Here is a 26,465-nt window from a genome sequence, read left to right as displayed (position 1 = left end):
TAAAAAAAAAAAATTAAAGTAAACCAAAATGCATTTAACACAATTTAAAATTAAAAAAATAAAATGAAGTTGTGAATTCATTGTGAAAACATTTTATAAATAACATATAAATAATAATATATTTACAGAATTAATCTCATTCTTTTACTTGTACTTATTTATATTGTCATTGCGTGATGTTGTCTTATTTCATTCCTTTTATTTTTTCATATTGACTAGACAACATCATGTAATGTCTCTGTATTCTCCTCACTCTATTTTCACTTATTCTTATTATCATGTTTTTCTTATTTTCCTCTTCTGTTTTGTCTTATTTTACTATGTGTTAGTGTCTTTTGCTTGTGTCGTAGTTTTACTTTAGTTTTAGCCTAATGTTTTCTTGCTCCTGTTTTACCTTGTTGTGTTGCCTTCTGTTGCTATTTTGCTTCCCGGGAATGCTGCTCTTTTGCTTTGTGTGTAAAAGCACTTTTTAAACTCTGTTTTAAAAGAGACTATATAAAAATAATATTATCATTATTATTATTATTAAAGAATACATTTTAAACCAAAAAAATGAATTAGAGTGATGGTATTATCCATTTTTCACATTTGTCCTAATTCTCACAAATATTCTCTAATATGTCTCTGTGTACTAAAAGTTTGTAAGTAAGAATATTAAAATGACAGAGACAGATTTCAGGAGTGCTGATGGAGCCACATTACAGTGTGAATATTGATTTTACTTGGATTTGGGTTGTGTAATGGCCCACTGACACATTTAGCAGTGATGAAGTAGAGGCTGGTACACTGTGATTCAAAGGCTGTATTTATAACCACCAGCATCATCATGAATATAATCTTAACATCCCTGAAAGATGATCTGATATTCATCATTACACCTCTTTATTATAGTTTTCCTCTAGGCTGGCTGGGAGAACTGCTGCTGCTGCTGCTGCTGACTCACCAGAAATCCCAGGTAGCGGGGGTTAGGTGCAGCAGGTCCTTGTCATAGCCTTTATGCTCCACCAGGTACCTGGCAAAGCTCTCATAGATCAGCTGCAAACACACAATGAGGAGATGAAATCACTTACTGCAACAAGGACAACAACCATGTGTTAATAAATGCCAAGAATAGACAGGTTTTTCTTCCAACTAAACACTGCACACAGGGTGACTTTCCCTGTCATTTCCTCTTGCTCTGGTTGAAGGTGTAATCACCAGTAACATCAGGACTGGACAATATTTCATATTATTATATCATGATATGGCATATGTGTTTTCCTTTTCTGGTTGTAAAGGCTGCACAACAGCAAAGAGATGTACAGTATTTTTTGAAGTTAGCAGAATGTTCACGCTCTTCTATTGTATACTTTTACTAACTTACTAATGATTATATCCACATTACTGACGATTATTTAGCAAACATCTCTCAGTTAATATTTTCTGAAAGCACCAACAGTCATCCCTAAAATATTGCTGCAATATCGAGGTATTTGGTCAAATGTATTGTGAGATTTGATTCTGTCCATATTGAGCAGCCTTCCTTAGAGGCAGTGCAGACCTGCTAACAATCCCAGCATCCATCTGTTTTGTTGCTTCTCCCCGAAAACTAGTGCTGCACAATTTGGTAAAAAAAAAAAAAAAGTCATATTGCAATTATTTTGACTGAAATTGCAATTGTGATATGCGATACGATTAGTGGAAATGATCAGTTTTGCATTACAATTCATGTTCGCTGAAAAAAAAAAAAACTTGTGATGATGAGAAATTTATTGAGGTTTGAACTAAACAAACGTGTTTTCCTTCATCTGGAGAAAAAGGTTTTTAGACCAGGGCATCTGTGCAGCACTACAGTACCTCATTATAATGTTGTTTTCTCACACATTTTTCCTTTTTCAAAAAATTGTGATTCGGCTCTGGTTCTGCAATTTCGCCATATTGCAGTTCTAATGCAACTGTGATTAATTGTGCTGCCCTAATGGAAACTTCTGTAATTTACATGGCTCTTAAATTTCATACGAACAGTCATCATAGAGGGAAACACAGGGAGAAGTTCTGTAGGTTTGTCCAACATCACTCAAATTGACAAATTGTTTATGAAACACAATCTACACATACTAGGTACGATTTCAATCCATCTGTCACTGCAACCTGACAACCCACAACCTGATTTAAAGGGTGCATACTGCTCTCTGTGCATGCAGGCAGGCGAGTTAACTTAGAGTTCACCCACAAAAGAAAATTCAGTCATTATCTTCTCACCCTCATGCCGACTGAAGGTCAGGTTTAGTCCACAAAACACTGCAGGAGTTTCACAGGAAAACAGTGTTGCAGAATCTCCCAAATAATAGAAGTGAATGGTGACCAGTTTTCAAACAAAAAAAACACTCGAAAAACAAAACACAAAATGCCTCCATACTGCTCGTCTCTTTTTAACTCTGTTTCATTCCTCTCAAACTCTTAAATAAGATAGTCCCAACTTTGTGTTCTGGTTTATCAGAGCTTGGGTTTTTTTTTTAAATGCGGTTGTTTGAGGCACTTATTCATAGTCAGTGTACTACCTAGCAGCAATCTCAACAAAACATTATTAGATGGTAAAAAGTTTTTAAATCTTAAAGGGATAGTTCACCCAAAAATAAAAATTCAGTCATCATCTACTCCCCCTCATGCAAATTGAGGGTCAAGTTTATTTTGTTAGTCTGCAAAACGCTGCTGGAGCTTCACAGGAAAACAGTGTTGCAGAATCTCCCAAACAATGAAAGTGAATGGTGATCAGTTTTCAAATGTTAAAAACAACTGGAAACAAAACATAAAATGCCTCCATACTGCTTGTCTGGCGTAATCCAAGTCTCGTAAAGCCCCAACATGCTGTTTGCACACCGTCATAATACACACATCCAGTTCAGACAGTGTGCACATGCATGTGAACATGAAGATTCAGGCTGAAAACATGGTGTAAATAACATTTTTTTTAGTCAACTTGGCATGTTGGAGCTTTAGAAGACTTGGATTACAGCAAACAAGCAGTATGAAGGCATTTTATGTTTTTATTCTGTTGTGTTTTTCCCATTTGAAAACTGGTCACCATTCACTTCCATTTTTGGGTGTTTGTCTTAGGAGTTTTCCTGTGAAACTCCAGCAGTGTTTTGTGGACTAAAAAACTAAACCCGACCTTCAATCGGCATGAGGGTGAGTAGTTAATAAATGGATGTTCATTTTTTGGTGAACTATCCCTTTAAGGGTTTGAGTCAGGCTCAAAACTCAAAAACTAAGTTGCCTTAAAATTTTAAATTTTCCCAACTTTTTCCTTTTTACAATGTATACCAAAAATGTTCACATTTCATCAACTAAAACATGCCTCATACCGTACATCTACAAATCGGCACCTTTTCCTCTAAATTTTGTGGCTAGTCTTGAGTCTCCCTCAGCTTGCTATAGATCCCAAACCTCTGCAGACCTCTGATCTAGGTCTTTAATACACACTGGATTTTAAGAGAAACAATTTGCATGAGTGCATCTGCACAGGGACAAGTCTTTTTTCCAATGACATCGACCAATTAGTCAAATAAATCCTGTCATCAGAGGCAATCAACTGAGAATTTCTTCATTGTGGCTCCATATTCCAGACTACATGTGACATGCGAGGGAGAGAAGATCACAAATGAACTCAAGGCCTGTAAAAGCCCTGATGATTGGCTGGGATTCAGCAGTCATGTATGTGTTGTCACTCAGTGTCACAGAATCCAGCTGTGCCCTGTGAGTCTGCGGTGATTGCAGATGTTCACAGTAACACATGCACTGTGATGTGAGCAGATGCTGTTCGCCAAAATAGGCCTCGCGGAGGATTTTAAGACATGTATGATCATCACCGCCGACGTCCAACCTGTGAGTCACGCAGAGTGACTGCAGCAGCATCAGGAGCATCGCATCACCTCACACACACATACACACATACACACACACACACGCACACACACACACACACATCACATCTCTCTGTTGAAGCACGACCCACACCAACAGGCGTTATAACCACTGTGCCTTTGTGCAGAGGAGACAGAATAGAATGGAGCGTATTGACGGCTCCGTGCTATTTTTAATCCAGATGTGTTGCGGATCGAAGCGTCACGGCCACCGTATGATTCAGTACTGAAGCTAGCTGCTCTCACACACACATACACACACACACACACACACACACACACACACTCACCCTGGAGGTCTCCTTCAGATGGTAGCGGCAGAGCGTGTGGTCCAGGTCGAAACCGATAACATCACACTCCGACAGGCTGAAGTACTCGCTCATGGTGGCTGAAGCTTGGGGAACCGCAGGGGCAGCAGTCCGGTTACTGTACACACATTAACTCGTGCACGGTGTGCAGCACAACACCAGCGGTAACGTTACCGACTGTCACTGTGTGACGGACGGACGGCGGGGGACCGGACTGCGGGCTGTACAAGCGCTGCTTCACTAACGGTACCGCCGGAAGAATTCACCGAGTCCGTTTACCCTGAAATTACTAACAGTGAACGGTTAACGTCAGTAAGTTACACATATAGAGGCAGAAGTTAAACTCCTGTGTGCCAGAAGAAGGCGGCAGAGAGTCGAGTGCGGCGGGAGCGTGCGCTGCTTCCGGGTGTGGAACCAAACCGTAACACACAACGTAGAAGCGCAGCAGAATTTTGAAAGCGCATTCGGTCATGCAGAGCAGGATAAAACTGGAGGACATGGGAGAAAATTAGCTGCTGGGCCTCTATTAAAGGGATAGTTCACCCGAAAATGAAAACTCAGTCATTATTTACTCACCCTGATGACGGTTGAAGATCGAGTTTCACAGGAAAACAGTGTTGCAGAATCATCCAAACAATGGAAGTGAATGGGGACCAGTTTTCAAATAGAAAAAACATAAAATCCCTCCATACTGCTCATCTGGTGTACTCCAAGTCCCCTAAAGCCCTCACGTTGTTCACTTGCATGTGCACACCATCACACCGCACACATCCAATTCAGACAGTGTGCAAGTGCATGTGCAAGCTAATCTATAGTGAAGATTCAGGCCAAACACATGGCGTAAATGATGTCTTTCAAGTCAACTCAAGTTATTCTCTAATATATATAATCACGACACATCTTTTTTTCTTTTTTTTCTCGAACATATATAATTACGACACATCTCTTTGTTTATTTATTTATTTATTTATTTTCTTGAATATATATAATCACGACATACATCTTCCACTCGTCCTGGGAATATGACGTCATGGCCGTTGAGGCGCTCGAGCCGCTCCCCATACCTGAGCAGGTGCAGGTGATTGGCAGCAGACTGGAACGTGAACCGTGAACTCCCGACGGAGTCCAGACCAGGAAACTTCACATTTAAGCGGCTGTCTCACACACACTTCCCTCAGTGTGTTTAGTTAGCTGGGTGTGTGTGAGGTCAAAGACCACCTGTTGGGATTATTCAAATGACTTTAATCGTTATATGATGGAATTATGAGCGGAGAGGAAAAAAGGATTCCCTCAAACTGCTTCCTCTTTATTCTTGACTCAGAATGAGCTGCAGTGATTAACGACCGAACCATGGAGATCCAGAAGAGGCTTTCTACGTGTTGGCAGAGATTTACTGCGTGTTTTAAAAAGACGAACCAGCCTGGAGATGAGCCCAGGCCTGAGAACACTCCCGTGGTTATTAAAAATGTCGGTGCAAAGTCAGAACCGGACGCTCCTTCAGCACCTGTCCCGCCGTCTACAGTGAGACCCGGGGTGTATTATATCGCCCAGTATGACTACAACGCTCGCACCGAGGAGGACCTGAGCTTTAACGCCGGGGACACTTTAGAGGCTCTGGATAAAAGTGCTGGGGAATGGTGGTTCGCCAGAGCCCTCACCGGAGTCTCAGCCTCTAAACAGGGATACATCCCGGCTAATTATGTGGCCCCTGTGGAGAGCATTGATGCAGAACCGTGAGTATCATCTCACCATCATCCCTTTATGTAGAACTGTAAAAAACACAATTCCAACCTGAGATTTTTGTTCTCCAATTTCAAACATTATTATCTGAGACTGTCAGCACTGGAGTTCCTACTGATATCATTTAAGAACCGGAGGTAAAACGCTGTAAATTATTCTAGAACATTCATTCCCAAAGGCTGGGTTAGGACCCACAAAAGGGTCACAAGAGATTTTATTTAGGTCCCCAAGAAAGTAGAGGAAATTCTGCAGTACCCCTTTTTATAAAGCATTTAAATGTGTATATTGTTTTACTTATGAGAGGAAAAAAGAGCCTGCTAATTCCATCTACATGCACTTATTTTGTCTCCTTTATGAAATAGGCTAAAATGTCCTCTATTGTTCTCCTTATAAGAGAAAATAAAAACAATGAGAGGACCTGTTCTGTTAACTCAGCCTAAATCAATGTATTTCTCATTTATTAAGTTTTTATGTGTTTTCAATAAAAAGTATCAAGATTATAATGAGTGATAGAAAAAAAGGCATTAAAAATGGTCAGTAGTGTTAATTTATGCACATGTGACCTATTACCTGAATTTATTGATAAGGCTTATTGTGACTTGGGTTGCAGTGGTTTGTCATTTTAAAAAAACTGGGTCATCAGGAAAAAAGTTTGGGAAACTGTTTGAGGAGCTCATGTTTTTTGTCAGTAGCGCTGGATAATGTCCTCACAGAGTGAGGTTTTAGGTTAATGATTGTCTGTGACCAGGAAATGCAGACTTACAGGTTAATAATTCCCATGAAGGAAAGGTTCAAAAACAAAAGAACCTGAACAGCGCACCAAAATACCGTTCCTGGCATGTCATGGACAATAAACGTACTGTTCAGCTACTACATCAGTCTGGAGAAACTGGTTTTGCAACAAATTACAGGTAGCTACTTCACTATGCCATGAAATGCTTTGACATGGTCACATAACCCATCCAGACATGGTTTTCAGTGATTAAAAAATCAGGGGTCGACAGATATATTTTTTCAATACCATTACAGACAACCAATATTTGGATTAATATATGGATGATTAATATGGATATTGATTAATCGATTAATAGTTGTTTTCAAATGTCAGATGGTCAAAATAACATGTCAATCAGTGTTTCCCAAAGTCCAAGATGATGTCTTCAAATGTCTCGTTTTACTCACAACCCCAAAATATTCAGATTACTGTCTTAGAAGAGTAAAGAAACCAAAAAAACAGAGAAAACTGCCCTTTTTTTCCATTTAAAAAAATCCTCAAACTGATTAGCAAAATAGTTGTCGATTAATTTAATAATTAATTAATCAATTGACCATAGCAGACCGATACTGGATTTTTGAAATGGTAAACTTTCACTGGTATTTTTAATGATCATAAAGTCTTATGAAAAGGAAACATTTGAATAAAATAAAAATGTTTCCTATAAATAAAAAAAACAACTTGAATCAAGAAAATGTGTCATATATAGTTAAAATTCTGCTAATTGTGAAAACAAACAAACAAACAAAAGAAACCCCATCTGCACTACATAAATAAATAAAATCAAACTAATACCAATCCAGACCAATATAGCTTAGCTAGGCCAATATCAGGCCGATAAGATCGGCTAACTGATATATCTGTCTGCCTCTACTCATAACCAAAATCATAAATGACATTGAGTGAGACCACAGAATGAATCTTGTCAATCGTGATTGGATTTAAAAAAACAAAACAACAAAAAAAAAAAACAGATTCTGATCATCATAAAAATGATGAATATCAAATCTGATAATTGGTCAACCCCTAATAAAAACAATAAAGAAGAAGTGCTGTTTTCTTTAGCAGCTGTGAGTAGCTGAACTGTTGGGAAAAGTAATGTCACCGACAGGTCCAAACTCTGTTTGTGACACATTCTCAGCCTACTTGGCATCTCTGTGAAAGAAACTGGTTTCTTCTCCTCTCAGCTGTTCTCTGGTTATTCCTGTTTGGTTTCCAGGTATAAAAATAGCTCTGATTCCTTGATTAGTCAGGGCACCATTTGTGTCATAGTTTCACTACATTACAAACTTGATGGACAGGATGTGAGACCAGACAGAATTAGTTGCATAATGCTTCATGAAATCATGCTGCTTAGTCTATCATACAGACTTCTGGGGACAGCAGCAAACTTCAGTCTGTGGGGGGACTCAGTTCAGTGTTTGAGAGTAGAGAATCCCAATTTTCTTTCTCAGCCAAGGACCCCTTACTAGATATAAAATATACTGGGGACACCCTCATGTAAGTCCCTTGGAATAATTTGACGTTACTGTTTTATACTTCTATTTAGATCTGTGAAAGAACAACACAAGTGAGAAATGTATTCAACTGTTCAGCTGTTACTACATACATAAAATAATATGCACAATCTGATTGTTTTAAATAGAACATGTATATAAAATATGAATAATAAAAATTATAAAATAGGCCTGATAGAAAACATGCAAAGAACAATAACAGTCTGGTTCTTGAGTATGAGAGAGAGCTGGTTTCCATCATTAGTGGGTGATGCATGTTTGTTCTGGCATACATATACATATTGGACCCCCTGGCAGTGTCATGGACCCCTGGGAGTCCTCGGAACCCTATTTGAGAACCACTATTTTCACGGACCAGTTTGTAGGGTTTAGTGGCACGAAAGACCTTCGATAGAGCTAGTGAAGAGAGGTCGCTCCCTCTGTAGATATTTGATTGACAGAGATACAGTTCATATTTTCAGGTAATTATACACTGATTAAAACATACTTATGAATATTCTATTCCAATATTCTGCCAGTAAACCTCTTACTCACTGCACTTTTAATGACTGTTGTGGTTTTGCCTTTCCATTTTACCTCTACTGATAAATATAATGCTGACCATTTCCTCATACATCAGTACGTCATATTTCCATTCAAGTGCTGGCTCACCTCTGATAAGTTTGACCAGGTTAATAATTAACATTTCAGGATTGTTGTTAAATGTCACTGGTTGTATTAGAGCCACGGAAACAATCATTATGCATTATGATAAAGTCAATGTTATTTCAACTTTGTTGACATGTCTCTATTCTCAACACTTTGTCTTTATTCTCCACATTTGTTTTTTATTCTTGACACTTCGTCTTTATTCTCAACATTTCTACTTCATTCTTGACATTCCGTCTTTACTCTACACCGTCTCCATTCTTGACATTTCATCTTTATTCTCAGCACTTTGTCTTTATTGTTGACACTTCTACATCATCCTCAACATTCTGTCTTTAATCTTGACACTTCGTCTTTATGTCTCAACATTTCTACTTTGTTCTTGACATTTCAACTGTATTTAGTCTAGAGGCTGTCTAGGCAGGGACATATTGTCATCCTTGGACAGATGCAACAAAGTCACTCTTAAAAGAGAAGAAAAGAAGTTATTGAGTTTGTTTATAAGCATGCTGGACATAATAAAAAGAGAAGAGAATATCAGTATTAGCAATGTTTACTACATTGTCAGGTATTATAATATAGTATAAACCATGCAACACAGCAGTTAGAAGACAAGACAAATAAAGCAAAAAAAAAAAAAAAAAAGAAAGAAAATGTTGTACAACTTTATTAGACACTAATTGCCACATTTAAAGCAAAAGAGTGGACTAAAAAGTACACACAGCATATACTTTTATTGAGTCCCTACTTATGAAGTAGTATTAATTTGTAACTAGTTTGTGTTAATTTGATTGAGCATGAAATTATTCAAGGTAATGTGTCATGTAAGATCAATATAGACTGAAATAATAAAGGCAAGTATTATTCTGTATCTTTCTTATCGTCAACCAATGTGATGATAAGGCCAAACCAACAATAATTAATCAATCTCTCAATACTTTCCCACAACAGTGTGGCTCATTGATGTGTTTTTTTAAGTTGTGGTACAGTAATGTATAGCTCTATGGACAAAGCAGGGACATATCCATATATTCACACACAGTACTTGTGTTGGTTTGGGATTTTTAAGTGACTTTTTGAAAAAATGAAAAATGTAGCGTGTCAACAGACAGCACTATGGTTTAAAACAGTTTGATAAGGTAAAACTTTGGTGTAATATTGTGCATTGATGCAGACAGTAGTAATAAGCCAATCTGACAGTTGGTGGTTTTTTAGATTATTATGTGTATTCAGATATTTTTGTTATGTTTGACCATTACATTGTGATTTGTAGATGGTATTTTCCTGACACCAAGAGGCTGGATGCAGAAAAGATGCTGTTGGCAGGAGGGAACCAGCATGGCGCCTTCCTCATCAGAAACTGTGAAAGTCAGAAAGGGGAGCTCTCCCTCTCAGGTAAGATCAGATAAAAATGTCTCAGCTGTTATGAAAATGAACCTTTTTGACTGTCACCATGGGTTCAGTTTAGTTGACCTTAGTTGGCAACAAGAAAAAGTCTCAACTCGACACCATTAGGGTTTACAAAAAAATGCCATGTTGGTGCATTGGAAGCTGTTTCTCCTGCAAGACGTAAGGGGGTTTTAATAGTGATTTTTATGGTGGTTAATGTTAGGAAGATTCATATAGATAGTAAGAGATGTAACTCAGTCAGTTCATTGAGTGGGGTAGGGTCTTATAATACATGCTGCAGACTGCTAAAGGAATGTTACTAGAAAAGGAACTGAAACTGTAAGTAACTGAAGCACACTGTTACTGAAACAAATACTGTTACTGAAACACACTGTTATGGAAACACATACTGTTACTGAAACATACTGTTACTGAAACATACTGTTACTGAAACAAATACTGTTACTGAAACACACTGTTATGGAAACACATACTGTTACTGAAACATACTGTTACTGAAACATACTGTTACTGAAACAAATACTGTTACTGAAACATACTGTTATGGAAACACATACTGTTACTGAAACATACTGTTATGGAAACACATACTGTTACTGAAACATACTGTTATGGAAACACATACTGTTACTGAAACATACTGTTACTGAAACACATACTGTTACTGAAACAAATACTTTTACTGAAACATACTGTTACTGAAACACATACTGTTATTGAAACATACTGTTATGGAAACACATACTGTTACTGAAACACATACTGTTATGGAAACACATACTGTTACTGAAACATACTGTTATGTAAACACATACTGTTACTGAAACATACTGTTATGGAAACACATAGTGTTACTGAAACATACTGTTATGGAAACAGATACTATTACGGAAACATACTTTTAGGGAAACAAATACTGTTACTGAAACAAATACTGTTACTGAAACAAATACTGTTACAGAAACACATACTGTTACTGAAACACATACTGTTATGGAAACACATACTGTTACTGAAACATACTGTTATGGAAACGCATACTGTTACTGAAACACATACTGTTACTGAAACATACTGTTATGGAAACACATACTGTTACTGAAACACATACTGTTATGGAAACACATACTGTTACTGAAACATACTGTTATGGAAACACATACTGTTACTGAAACATACTGTTATGGAAACACATACTGTTACTGAAACATACTGTTATGGAAAGAGATACTATTACGGAAACATACTTTTAGGGAAACAAATACTGTTACTGAAACAAATACTGTTACTGAAACAAATACTATTATGGAAACACATACTGTTACTGAAACATACTGTTATGGAAACAGATACTATTACGGAAACATACTTTTAGGGAAACAAATACTGTTACTGAAACAAATACTGTTACTGAAACAAATACTGTTATGGAAACAAATACTGTTACTGAAACACATACTGTTACTGAAACATACTGTTATGGAAACAAATACTGTTACAGAAACATACTTTTAGGGAAACAAATACTGTTACTGAAACATACTGTTATTAAAATATACTGTTTCTGAAAGGAATACTCAAACAAATACCATTAAGTAACTGAAACTGTAAGTTGCTTAAACAGTTATTGTAGCTGTAACTATGTTACTTTATATACTGAGCTAAAAATTTGAAAACCTACAATGACATGTTCTTTTTTATATTTGTTTTTCATTCTGGTATTGTTGTGTCAATTCTCTAGTTGTTATACTGTTGACAATATTCAGCACTTACGGTATCTCATAATTGCGGATATTGTCCACTGTAAAGCAAAAGTCTGCTACTGAAGTTTGTTTAAACATTAATGACATTTAGGAGAAAACGTAAACATTAAAGTTAGTTAAACTGAGTTAGTTTACTAGTTAATTTTTACAATCTGTACAGCTAAAAATAGAGCAAATAAAGAATAATTATAAGCATGTAATGGCTGATTGTGCCATAACATCTCAATAACATTGGTAGAGCAATCAGAGTGCCAATAAATGTAAATTGTGCTGGTTCATGATTACTCTTGGTCAATATTATTTTCTCTTTCTGATGAAGTCACGCTTGTCAGCTACAAAGCACACATTTCCAAACAACACAAGCATTGTTGGGTGACTCGCTCATCTCTCGATTGACTCAAATGATTAATGTATTCAAGGCCATCAAGTTAAATAAATAAAAGGTCTCTGCTCCCATAAAAACAGTGAGATAACTTTATCTCCCTGTTCTAATCAGTTTTTCCTTTCTAGCCCAGTGTTTTCCATTATGATAAAATCCTTTCAAATGTCATTCATTAAACTTTGATGATATAATTCATGTCACAGCCACTAACCCCAGGTTAATTCATTGTGTGGTTCAGGTGAAAATGTATTTACCCCATGCTGATTTTACTGGTTTTAATTATAAGGAATCTAAGGAAAAATGGCAACAATTTACTTAATGACCTCTCCATCACTGTGTGTGTGAAAATGCAGAGAGGCGCCATTTCAAGCATCTTGTCCTATCTGATTTCTTAAAATGGCCTGTATAGAAATTAACTAAAAATTAATATTAACCTCAATACAAAAAAATGGATTCATAATGGCAGTGGTGCTGAGCCAAATGCCCAGTTTGATGAATGTGGTAAAATCTAGTCACAGCACAGTTTTTGTTTGGTAACACTTCAATTTCCAGGTCCCATAATTTCATGGCAAACAGGTGGTAATTACCAAGTCATAAATTTGAGATCTCTTCACAATCTCACAAGTGTCATTTTCATGCATACTTACCATGAAATTTGCGGGTAAATTCAGGGAACTTTCAAACATGTTGTTTTGTAATTACCACCAACTACATGAAGATGCTACTTGCTAAGTATCACATACTTAACTATGAAATGGTTACCAGCTGGGAGTAATTTGGTAGTAATTTCTAAGAAATTTCAACTATATTACTTGGTAATTACCATATTATTTGGAAAGGTGGTCCTTAGAATTTTTTTTTACCAATCAGAAGTAGATCAGAATCAGAAGCCTTAAGTTAAAAAGGTTGAGAAGCCCCGCCCCAGTGAGTATATTCTTCTAGTTAATGTTATGTCTTTATGGCTGTAATGAACATTCAGTACCAACTACTTAACCTTTAAAGTTGTGCAAATCATTTTTTCCATATTTGAACACTGGATCAAAGTTCTGTGAAAGGTATCAACAATGAAGCTACAGCTTACCAAACTCTGTAGTCTACAGGTCTTTTTTTGCATCTCTTTGTTTTGATTTTAGTGGCTGCAACTTTCGGTTTTTATTCAGTTTCACTGCTTTCATCAACCTCATTTACAACTGCAGCCAGGAGCTGTTTTCATAGAGAAAACTGTAATAAATTCAGTGTCGAGTACCTGCAGTGCCCAGCACGCAACAACAGACAGACAGGTTAGCAACTAGCTGGTGAACATAGTGGAACAAGGTAGAACTTAATACTGATTCAAACCACAGTCAACCACAGTTAATCCAAACATAATGACTGTAATGACAAGAGCAAATCAAAGGATTACTAAATTCATGGAAAGTAAATGAAAATGAAAGCTTCTCTGCACATTGAGCCTGTCGGAATGCCTGATGTTGGATTTATAAGCAAAATGTTCAACTTGTTTCAAGAAACAAATGAAGAGCTATTAATCTCTAAATGGTTTCAGATTAACAAACTCTCTCAGTATAAATAAATCTAATTTTATAATATTCTGTAACAAAATAATTCATTGATAAGTCATTCTTGTATTTGAACTTTTTAATCCATCTTAATTTATCCTTATATTATGTATTGTTATAGTGTGTGAGCTGCCACATGTCCCACTTTTCTTAGTAAGATTTTGCAAATCCATAAATGTTTTTTAGTATGATCAGCTTTGCTAAAAGATCCGATCATCTGCTCCTCTTTTCAGAAAATACAAACTGCTCTCAGTTTTTGATGTGAACATCTATGAGATATGAGATGTGTTTATATATAAAGTTTTTCTCTGACACTCGCTTATATTATACAAGACATTCTAAAGATTTTCATCCTCCATATACAGAGGAGCCTCTCACTTTTATCATTGTTCAAAAAACATCTGAAAAAAAGTCTTTAATGAGCAAAGATTTATAGTACTTTTTGGATCTCACTCTCATCTTAACTTACACAGTGTTTCCCCTATCCTGGTCCTCAGAGCTCACTGCCCTGCATGTTTTAGATGTTTCCCTTGTTTGTTCAGTTCTTGACTCTTGGCTTGTCTTTCAGTGCTGGACAGTGGGAGGGTGAAGCACTACAAACTGAAAAAACTGGAGAATGGTCACTACTTTGTGTCAAGGACCAGATACTTTGCAACACTGCATGAGTTGGTGGCACATTACTCCAAACAGGCAGATGGTCTGTGTGTGCGTCTGGGTGAACCATGCAAAAAGGTAAAGCACGTTGTACAGTACAACATGAGCCAGAGACATCCTGTTTATCTTCTAAATTCCACTGTTGTTTTCAGTCATTAAATGCACTCTTCTAAACAGCATCAAGTCATATCAGTAAACAGTAGCTCTTCCTGTCTGTGTAGATTGAGGCCCCACAGACTTATGGTCTGTCATATAACACTGTGGACCAATGGGAGATTGACCGCAAATCCATCAAGCTGCTGAGGAAGCTGGGAGCCGGTCAGTTTGGAGAAGTGTTCGAGGGCCTGTGGAACGAAACCACAGCAGTCGCAGTGAAGACACTCAAACCTGGTACTGGAATGCTCTCTTTTCTCTGACTAACGATGTTAACCCAGAAACAAACTATTAAGAAATGAAGTTTAGTTTGAGTGTAAGTTTTTTTTACTGATCATGTCAACAGTACAGTACATGATCAGTAACTAGTGTTGTATTGTCATTTTAACTACAGTAGTTATGGAAAGGAGATCACATCTAAATGTATGTGATTTGGTTAAAGAGATAGCTCAGACATAGACAGTTTTCCACTTTACAAGCGTCTAATAAATGCTTTTAAACATATCTTTCTTTATGTATTTGGTGTTGTTTGAAGTTATATCAAACAGCAATATTAGTCTGTCTTGCTGCAGTTGTTGATGGGATCAAATTGATTTTACAGGCATGAATGAACGGCTTTTAAAAAGAAAAGATAAGGAGACCAAAGTTAGAGCGTTGAGTGACCTCATGTAAGCCAAAATGAGAACTTTCCTTATCTGCAAGGCCACCAGTCTTGTCACAATATTGGAATTTCTAATTTCGATACAATACCTTGAAAAATTCAATATAATAATAGATTTTCAATACCTTGGGGAAAAACTGACTCAGCATTTTTGCATGAAATTTTAAATTTGAAGAAGGCTATAACAAGACGTTGGATATGGTAAGTGAAAGGAGGCGGGACTATGTGAGCACTGCAGTGGCATGTGTCCATCTGCTGTCAGAGAGGAGAGAGAGTGACAAGGTACAGCTGGTAACTGCTGCTTTCAATGCTTTTTTTTTAGATGTTTTTATTCCAAGTGCCTGTCACTGGCCCTCTTAAGAATTAAGTAAAATTCTGTATTAAGAATATCTTTCAGTGAAGTTACGATTGTACACAGCCATAGTTCCTGGAATATGAACTGGATAGTCAGCATGAACAGTGTCAGCCTTTTTGGCTTACCAGATTAAAATTAAACAACAAAAACAATTTTAATCAACAGAAAATCTTTGTAAGAGCAAGTATACAAACATTACACCACATGCTGTGTATCACCCAAGATATCACTGACCTACAAACCAATCACATGTGTGGTTCTGATCAAGGTGTCTGTCTAGCAACAGGAAGTTTTCCTCTCCACTGTCGTCGTAGTTTTTGCTCATGGTGGGAACTAGGGAGTATGGTGGAGACCTGCTCTATACGAAAAGAGGGTAAACACTTCATTTTCCAGGTCTCATAATTTCATGGCAAATATGTGGTTATTACCAAGCAGTATAGTTTAAGTTTCTTAGGTATTTTTTTTATAAATTGGGGTAATTTCTAAGAAATTTCAGTTATGATATTTGCTAATTATCATATATTTACCATGAATTTAGGGTAAATTTGCAGTTAATGTCAAAGAAAGTTCAAATATGTAAAATGGTAATTACCACCTACTTGCATGAAAATGATACTTGCAAATTATCACATACTTGAAAACTGAAACTGGGGGGTAATTTGCGGTTAAATTCAGAGAAATTTCAAATATGTTGCTTTGTACTTGCCTCCAACTACATGAAAATGATACTTGATAATTATCACATAATTAACCAAAACTTTGGGAATAATTTTGTATGTAATTTCTAAATAATTTCAAATATATTACTATAATTACCACCTATTTACCATGAAATTATGGGACCTGGAAATTGAAGCGTTAGTGAAAAGTACTCTGAGATAACTTCTGTTATGACTTGGCACTGTATAATTAAAACTGACTTCACTTGACATGTTAAAGTATGACTTATATATGGTGACTTATATACCATCACTGAACACCTCTCCCAGGTACCATGGACCCTGAGGACTTCCTGAGAGAGGCTCAGCTCATGAAGAGGCTGCGGCATCCCAAGCTGATCCAGCTGTACGCCGTCTGCACCATGGAGGAGCCCATCTACATCATCACAGAGCTGATGAAGCATGGCAGCCTGCTGGAGTACCTCCAGAGTAAGACGAGTTCACCTGTCATCTACATGTGATTATGAGTAACTGCTATTTTATGACAGGATCAGAGTCCAACGCTGCTGTTGTTCTTTGGAAAAACAATGTACAAACCTGTGGCAAGGTCAGGCTATGATCCACAACTGTTTTATATCCTGCAATCTTTAATTGTGAACTCTATCCACCCACACATACTTCTCAGACTCCAGGAGCTTTTAAATCAATTTCCTTGTGTGCAAGGAAACTGCGCACCGACTCAGGTTGCTGGTCTTCCCACTTTCTGATTGAGTTAATCTTTAGGCCAGATTGGATTGAATGCTTACAAATTATACATTATAAAAAAGCAAGAACCTGGATAAAGTTGAGGCTCTATAGTACTGATTTCTGTCTGACTTTTAGTCTGATCATTTTGCTAACATTAATGTTAAGGAAGTATACGACAGATCAAACCCTGAGCCTGACTTGAGATATTAAGGTGTTTTCACACCTGCTCCATTTGGTCTGATTAAAAGTGACTATGTTTCGTTTGCCTGTTTAATCTGGTTCATCTGAGCTGGTTTGAAAGCTGTCGGTTGAACCCTGGTGTGGACCAAAGAGCCTGACCCAGCCTGCCTAAAAAGGAGGTTCAAGGTGCAGTTTGTTTTGTGGTGTAAAGGCTAACAAACCAACCACAGGATTTTATGATAGCAGATATGATTTTAGCACATTCCCAAAAGCTTAACTGCTAATAAATCCATCTGCTGATCATTAAATCAGTTCTGAAGGCAATCATATAATTGATAAGACATGTATAGTCTACATTTATGAAATTCATTTAGCAACAGGTATGCAGGGATTCTCTCTGTGTGCTGGTGTGTGACAGCGATCCCACAGTAATATAACTGTATGTCACACGCCTGAAAAAGTTGGATGAAGGGCAGATGCGTCCCTCCTCCCTCGCTGTCTTGCCATCTCTCTCTCTCTCTCTCTCTCTCTCTCTCTCTCTCTCTCTCTCTCTCTCTCTCTCTCTCCCTCCCTCTCTGAACAAGGATAAACAAACATCCCTGTGCTTTCTTCTCATTCTTTCCTCCTCCTCCTAACACTTCTGTAAACTCAATATATAAAGATTTATAGTCAGGCTGTCAGATGCAGCACTGTAGTGAGCTGTCTCTGTGGACATTACACCCATACAAGCCACAGCAGGTCAGTGAGGTGCACACAGGTGTGCAGTGTCCTGTGAGCTACAAGACAACTCATTTTTATCCTCTTTCTATCTGTCAGTCATTATTCATAACAAGCCATGATGTGTTAAACAATGCTGGTTATAACTGGCATGTAAGGGTTGAGCATAAATATACACATCTGAATCATTAAAGTGCTGCGTAAATCTCCATCAGTCAGGAGAATCTGATCTTTCCACACAGGTCCTGATGATGCATGGATGAGGCAGGATGAGAATCACTGAAACTGTCCAATCAACAAGTTACCTGTCAGTCTAGAAAAGTTCATGTTTCCTCCTCTTGGTTCGTTTGTAAAAAATCAGTGTGAACACAAACCACACCAGGACTAAAATGCAATAATTTTCTTTTTTTCTGTTGGTCCAGATCAAATGAACAAACCTACAAGTATGAAAACACCCTTATTTAGTGCTAAGCTCCCTGGCTGCAGGAGTCCAGGATTTCCTCATTGTGCTCTGTGGTGAAAAGATGCAGGCACACACTAATATTTAACTGGTTTTATCTGCTGGCATCAAGCCAGCACGGCATGACAGAATGAGGAGGAGACTGGGTTCACCTGCTTTTATTTACAGCAGATTAGTCTGAGTCATCTTAGGTCTGTAGGCACGTGTTTACATGTTCATTGTGTTCAATCTTCATAAACATACATTACAGGTTAATTTAATAGAGAAATTCTGGTCTAAAAATATATCAAGGTATATTGGGAACTGTAGTTCCAAAAGTTAAAGCATGATTATCACCCAAACAGAAGTGAGACAAAGAATAATTATTGGAGCAACAAAATGAATATGAACTTTGGTCATATTGATTTCATTTTCTTCTTTTGGGATCTTGTACTCACTTGAACATGACATGACATACTACAAGATAGTGTGAGAGATGTAGTGTCACTTCTGTTTAGAGTGGAGTTCACTCTGAGGAGTGCTCATGTGGAATTGATGTCTGCAGCCCTGAGACGGTCTGTGTGGTGACCCACATCAACAATAATTCACCATACATACACTCTGCTACTGTAACCTGTCATGGCTGGGACATGTTCAAAGTCACACAAGTATGAAATATAACACTCAATCTACTATGTAGCTGCTGTTAATTCATTTTCTTTTTCAATGCCTGCAGACTTCCTTCATTTTTCTCATAAATGGTCAAGGCGATAGGTTTTGATTTGTTTCTTCTTAAGGTTATTGGCACTTGTCAAACAACTGGTTTTGTTTCTGGTTCATGAAGCTATGGCCAGAGGCTAGGGCTGGGTGTCGTTCAAAAATGTTCAGTACCAGTACAGATGCTTTTAACCTGACACGCCAGATGGTTTGTTACACAGAACCATCTGGGAGGTCATCCATAGAAACTATGGAAGGAAAGGGCAGGTACTTGTTGTAAAAACACTTTTTTGATCCATCTGTCATGTTTAACACAGGCTAACTTCAACCAATTAGATCAACTTACCAAAGCCAGCCAAAAGAAGAGAAAAAACATTCATGAAAGCCTTTAGTCCCATTCTTTGCTCTTCTTTCAATGAAGAAATACTCTCCAGTTCTGATAGAACTGAAGCTATCACAGTATCTATGCTAACTTTTTTTTTTTTTTTTAAGAAAATAATATTACACATTACAGTACAATTACTCACTTTAAAGAAAGAGGCTGTTCAAAGACCTGGAGAAACTGAGCACTTTACCCAACCTGTATAACTGGATGAATATAAAGAAACAGTTGGACTATCTGTACAGTATTGGACTATATGAATAATATAAATGACTATCAAAACTCCTTAGGTATCAACATGTGGTATTGAATGACAGGACATTTTCCGATACTCAATAGTACTGAAGAAATCCAGTCAGTGTCATAAAAGTATAAAAGTAGTTTGATACCCAGCCCTAGCAGAGACGTGCTTTCAGGTCAGCCCATTCTGGTAAACACAGTATCTCAGGAACGCCTTCAGGAAATTTGTTCAAACTTGGCACTTGGATTCAAAGAACTGATTAGAATTTGGCTGTCAGGCAGTCAGTGTCCTCACTAAACACATTTTTGGCCATAAATCAAGAATTCATGTGCTAATGTGACTATTTTAGACAAATATCTCCAAGAATAAAATGATGATGTGATAACATTTTATATCCAAAAAGTCGAGGACAACTTCACTGTGACATCATGATGTTCAGCTCTCTATCAGTCCTCTGTCCTCCTCTGTAAAAATAGTCTCTGAGTGAAGTTTCTACCTGGAAATTATTCACTGAACTAACTTCCAATTTGCCAAAAAATACACTTAATACCTTTTATTGAATTCTTTCAAAGTCACAGGTCAGTTTAGTGGTAAGTTCCATATCGACTTCCTTCAAATTCTTCACTACAGACATAATATGAGTTTGGACAGATATGGACATAAACTGCAACTGGGTGGCAGAGGGACACAACTGCAAGGCAGTCACTCTATTCATTCTGCAGCAATATGTATAAGCAGTGGTGAACTGTGGCTATTGGAGCTGTTACTTCAGTTCAGCCAGAACTTAGGAAGAAACACCAAAAATACAGCAAAATGGACAAAGATTTTGCTGGAATAAATGGCAGGCAGCAGGTTGCTTGTGACATGTTTTTATCATTCTTATTTCTCTGTTTCATTACCATACATGTAGTGTAGATGTCCAGTTATATTATTTCAGTCTACCAACACAGCTCTGTCTGTGCTGCACTGTTTGAAGTCGCTTTATAAGAGAAGATTCAAGTATCTGAAAATTATTTTCTAACAGAATCGGGGACGAGCACAATTTCAGTATTCTATATAACACAGTCCTTTGTATATCCTTTGCTATGCTGTGAAAGTCTGCCTTGAAAAAGGCAGCACTATCAAGTTAGCCACCAAGAAGCAGCGCCAGTCTCAACTGCTTCATCTTGAGCAGGATATCTGTCCTTCAGGAAGGCTTAAGGAGATTATTTTTGGTCCCACTCATGGTAAATCAAAATGTGATTGGTTAATTCACCCGTCACTTTCAAAACAAGGCTGTGACAACAAAAAAATCAGATTGGATAACTCTGTTTAGTTGTTTTCAGGACAATTGCCCTTTCATTTCTGAAGCAAAGTTGATAGAAAATGAGGTTAAAGTTAGAATTAGAAGAGAACAGCCTAACAATTACATGCAATAAATCACATAAAATAATAAACATGACTAAATGTAATGTGAATAAATCCTAAACACATTACCTTGTCCATGAACATGATTCATGTCAGATTTTCATCTGTAATGCTTGTTGTTTAACAACAAAGACAACAGCTCCCACAATCCCACACTACTTCAAAACATCATCAAACTATGTCTATTGTTATTTATTGTTTTAACGTAAGAGACCCCTCATGGCAGAACTGTGCGGTTAAGTCTGAGTATCTGTTTGCAATTTGAACTTCACTTCTAATTAAATAAGTGGTAAACTGAAATTAATCATTTTCAAACATAACCATGGCATTCAGAAGAAGTAATATACACTCAGTTGCCAGCTTATACCAATAAACAGGAATTAAATCCTCCCTTCATGAAGGTTGTAATGTTCAGTTTGTGTTGAAACTTAAAACCAGAGGTTGTGATTTACCTGTAGGAGCAGTTTGAAGGCTTCTGTCTGTGGTGCTGTTGTGGTGCATTATACTGAGAGCTTTAGCTGTTATTTAACCCACCCTCATTGATGTAAATGGGGTTTACAAAATAACAGACAGTCAGTCTGTCTGTCATACAGTTAATACAGTTGAATTAACACCTCTCTCAAGGAGTTTCATCAAAAACTCAACATTATCCTTATCCAGATCTCTTTTTAAACCTCATAATAATAGTGTTGTTCTTAAGTTGAGTTCATAGTGCAGATGGCAGCATGCAACAGCCAAGAGCTGCATTTCATTTTGGCCCTTAAAACAGAATTGTGGTCAAGCCACAGTTGAGTAAATCTGCTCAGCTGTCATTTTATTTGACAAAGCTGATGGCTTGTTAAGACATAAACACAAGTTATGGGCTATGATGTAATTTAAGTGAGTGCAATTTATTAAAAATCTTTATTTATTCCTGTTTAATTTGATTTCCAATTTGAGAGAGAAATATTTAACCCTGATTTGATTTGTAAAAGTGCCACATTTGGTGCAAAGGCTAGAGGGAGTCATCTGTCACTAGCTTCAGGGATTGGCCAAAAGGTTGAAATAAATTATTTGCCACAATTGAAGAGTTGAATAAAAGCTCTCCAGAGTAAATTCAGTTGGCAGGATTATTTTCTTTTAGGAAAAAAAAAATATCACCTGTCTTTCTCTGCCTATTATAACATATATGACTGATTCTGTGCCTCTCCACCTTGATTCCAGAGGATAAGGGTGCCACGCTGGGTATCTCTGACCAGATCGAGATGGCTGCCCAGGTGGCAGCAGGCATGGCCTTCCTGGAGCTCCAGAACTACATTCACAGGGACCTGGCAGCCAGGAACGTCCTGGTGGGCGAGAACAACATCTGCAAGGTGGCTGACTTTGGTCTCGCCAGGGTCTTCATGGTGGGTTTGACATTTATAGCTGTATTTTGTCCCCTATGTAGTAAGTGTCAGAGTTCTTCTTACTAATCAGAGATGTAATTGTACACTACACTTGTAAATGAACAGCTTCCTTGAAATAAGACCAAAACAGGCCCACATTCTCCACTAATTACACATGCTGCACTCATTTACTGGCATGCATACTTGTTTGACAGGTTGGTTATGAGTGGCAGGTAGCAGCTGGGCCTGGTGTTACCAGCCTATAAAATCTATAAAGCTCATAGGTCCAAGTCCAATCCAGATCCTACACACACCCACTCCCTGATGAGTGGAACCTCATGTGGAGTCACACTCACAGCTGTGCATGGTCACATAAATAAATGGGGGAAGGGTATGTATACTGCACACCAGTCAAGTTTGGGATGCTGTCACCTTTCTCTGATATTTATGTAAAAAATAATCGTATACACTGCACTGACAAGGATTGATGTGTTATGAGCAATGGCATGACAGTCATTCCATTTATGGCATAATAAGCCCGTGAAAGGAAAATTATCAAAATGTCAACAAGATCCAGGAAGAATTGCTTGGTAGAGTTAGTCAGGCAACCATGGGAAATAAACAGGCATGTTATCTTCTAGTGAAATAATATGAATTTATTTTTCAAGAAAAGGCAAACAAACAGACCGAGTCCGACCCTGATGAAGACTATCTATAGAGTTGATTTGTGAAGGTCTGTTTGTTTGCCTTTGCAACTGTTGGACCAGCCATCTGAGCAGAGCTTCTGTCTCTCATTATGAACTCTTGAGGGGAAAAAATCAGTTGAATAATTAAAAAAAACCTATTCTTGTGCTTTTTTGGCTGCATTTTTGTTGAACATATTTTCATTTGTCATTTTTAATCTGATTAGGTGACAGACCCCTGAAACACAAGCAATCAAATCAAATCTGTTTTTAGTTTGTCAAAACAATAAATAAATACTGTTTTCACAACGGCATGATCAACTAAGAAAGGTTACATATTACTGATCCTTTGAAAATAACCACACCTCGGATGGAACCAATTTTTGTGGCGTTTCCTCCGTCATGGAGACAACAGAGGTGCTGCACATGAGATGAGTGTGGATTGTGAGCCTGCATCGATGCAGCCTCACTGTTGGACAGCTTTTTAACCTGCTCACCCTTTAGGCTGACTGACTCCGTCCTGCAGGCACCCCTCTGGATATGTGGCAGTCTTAGTTCCTCTTCTGTTCCCTTTGTTTATTTTCTGCACTTTACAACACTCACAAACCGTTCTCACTCCCCATGCACACTTCTGATGTATACATAACTCTGCACATAACAGATGTTCTGTTATGTGCAGAGTTTAGTACCTCCTGTGATATATGAGTAGCACCTTATGTCAGTAGCCAACAATGTTGTCTGCACTTGGGGTGGAATAGCCAATGTGGGAGCATATAGCTGAGAATGGCAGAGACAACCACCTAGATGTCTGTAGCATTTTTCTTTTTTTTCAATTGCATATTGTTTCGAGCTTTAACTTTAAACCTTTAAACTTATGGAGATGTAGTGCAGACATGGAGACCTTTTTAAACCCATCATGGGGATCTATATCAGACACGTGCCTGGTAGGGATGTGAGAATTTATCTGCCTGCTCCCTTCACTGGAAAGTTTTCTCAGCTGATTGAGGAAGCTTGAGATTGCAGTCAGAGCAATAGCTATGGGACAGCTTAAAAAACAAACAAACTAATAAGTCCTCACCCATGGGCGATCTGTCATTGTCAACATCTTCATATTTTGCTAGACATCAACCAGCGCTACCAAATGTGAATAGCATGGCAGAGATAAACCATGGTCTTTTCCTAAGCCTTTGCTTAAACTTAATCAAACTGTAGCTGAAAATTGAAAACTATGATAGTACTAAAAAAGGCGGATGCTGTTAGCACTCTGGTGCCATAGCCACCAATGCTATAACAGCCAGTGTGACTATTTACACATTGCAGCGACAACCCATTATCTTTTTCTAAAACATAGTTTTGGTGCCTAAATTAAACCAAACTGTCACTGAAAACTGAAAATAATAATAATCATAATGCAAGAAGGCAGATTGTATTAGCACCCAGGTGCCAGTAAACAATGCTATTTGCCCCCGGGATCGAATGGCCAGTGTGACTATTTATACCTGGGTGTATATAGCCTAGCATGACCAACAGTTCTCTTCACACTGTTGCAAACAGCATTGTAACAGTGGGTGTAAATAGTTTTGTTGCCCCATGAACCCTACTAAAACCTCACCCCGGCTAAACTATGGAGGTAGGTGGAAATAACCAAATAGCAGCTGTGTGACTATTTTCCCCAGGTGCACATAGATACTCTATACAATCTTTGAAACCAGAGCCAGTATGTGACACATTATACAACCTAATAAATACTATTGGTGTGTGAAATACACCTCTAAAATCCAGTTTTATCTGGCCAAAGAGTTTGGATCTTTACACTGAAGCTGACCACCTGAAAGTAAACATCTGTATTGTGTGGCTTGTTTTGTTTCTAGAAAGAGAATGAAAATGTGTACGAAGCCAAAGAAGGATCAAAATTCCCTGTGAAGTGGACTGCTCCAGAGGCCATCCACGACAACAAGTTCAGTATCAAGTCTGATGTCTGGTCCTTTGGAATCCTGCTGCATGAGATCATGACATTTGGACAGATGCCCTACCAGGGTGAGCCTTTGATCGACCGTGCTATAAATCATTCATACATTTCACAGAGATTTACAAAAAATAATGATGATGATTCTGAATATTCTGTGCTTTTGTTCAATGATTCACTGAGCTATCAAATGTCAGGGGAAAATTTAATGCAAAAATCCTGCAAGTGAAGTTCTAATGTTCTTGTGTGATTCTTCCAGCCATGACAAACTTCCAGGTGGTCCAGAGGGTTCCTCAGGGCTACAGGATGCCGTGCCCCCCCAGGTGTCCCAAAATCCTGTATGACATAATGATGGACTGCTGGAAGGAGAACGCACAGGAACGGCCCACATTTGAGACTCTACAGTGGAAGCTGGAGGAGTTCTTCGACCAGGACGTGACCTCGTACGACGACGCCAGCCGTTACTGACCAGAAAAAACATTTTCATTCAGCAGAGACACAAAATCAAACTCATCTGAATCCAAATGAACGTACATGGATGTTTTTATGACGTAACAGATTCAACTTTAATTTAACATTCCACCCACTGCAGCCAAATGAAGGATCTGAAAAGTTTGACCTGCGTGTGACAGAATGCTGTGACTGTAACTGACATGCAGTGACAAAAGCTTTTACTGCAGCAACATGCCTGGCCTCGCTTTGTGTCACAACTGAATGCACTTTCAGACGACTGCATATGCGTCTCTTAAAGCTGGGAGAGGCGTCTGTCAGCAGAGACAGAAAGCTGCTATCTCCAGCTCCAGTCCATCATGATGAACCAGTTCTTCTTGCACTCAGCATAGCTCACATTCTTTCCACTGGTTACCTGCCGAGCTATTACCAGAAGCTACCAGAGAGGATTTATGAGTCATGTTCACTCGCAAGCTCATGTTTGGCTTCGTGCCTTAGAGAGTGAGAGGCAGGTACTATCATCTGAGCTCATTCCTACATGCACGACCACGAGTGATTTAACATAATTTAAAGGTAGGTGACTGTTGCCCACTGAATGAAAGATTATCTGCTTATTATGGAAGGCCATTTTTGTCAATATAATGGAGAAAAACAAGACCCTGTAAGTCACAATGCAAAACTTTCAAAAT

The 26,465-nt window shown here is 37.9% G+C and overlaps 2 protein-coding genes across 2 annotated transcripts in view; one reads left to right on the top strand and one right to left on the bottom strand.

Annotated features, from left to right (window-relative positions):
- Positions 1-4,604, bottom strand: part of nt5dc1 (5'-nucleotidase domain containing 1) — a 105,051-nt gene extending 100,447 nt beyond the window's left edge. The window contains exons 1-2 of the mRNA XM_084737124.1: positions 4,193-4,604; positions 944-1,035 (exon numbers count right to left, since the gene is read on the bottom strand). Of these exons, the coding sequence (XP_084593250.1) occupies positions 944-1,035; positions 4,193-4,285 (185 nt within the window). The 5' untranslated portion in view covers positions 4,286-4,604. The remainder of the gene's footprint in view (positions 1-943; positions 1,036-4,192) is intronic.
- A 704-nt stretch (positions 4,605-5,308) lies between these two features.
- On the top strand, positions 5,309-26,113 carry frk (fyn-related Src family tyrosine kinase). The gene is made up of 8 exons (XM_084736824.1): positions 5,309-5,943; positions 10,164-10,285; positions 14,570-14,733; positions 14,877-15,045; positions 16,814-16,972; positions 22,517-22,698; positions 25,232-25,397; positions 25,586-26,113. The coding sequence occupies exons 1-8, from the start codon at positions 5,561-5,563 to the stop codon at positions 25,792-25,794; spliced, it is 1,554 nt and encodes a 517-aa protein (XP_084592950.1). The 5' UTR covers positions 5,309-5,560; the 3' UTR covers positions 25,795-26,113.
- Positions 26,114-26,465: the final 352 nt, after the last annotated feature.

The sequence above is a fragment of the Lutjanus erythropterus genome, chromosome 15, assembly GCF_056507025.1.
Source record: "Lutjanus erythropterus isolate fLutEry1 chromosome 15, fLutEry1.hap2, whole genome shotgun sequence".
NCBI lineage: Eukaryota > Metazoa > Chordata > Actinopteri > Lutjaniformes > Lutjanidae > Lutjanus > Lutjanus erythropterus.
This window is presented reverse-complemented; position numbering and strand designations above follow the sequence as displayed.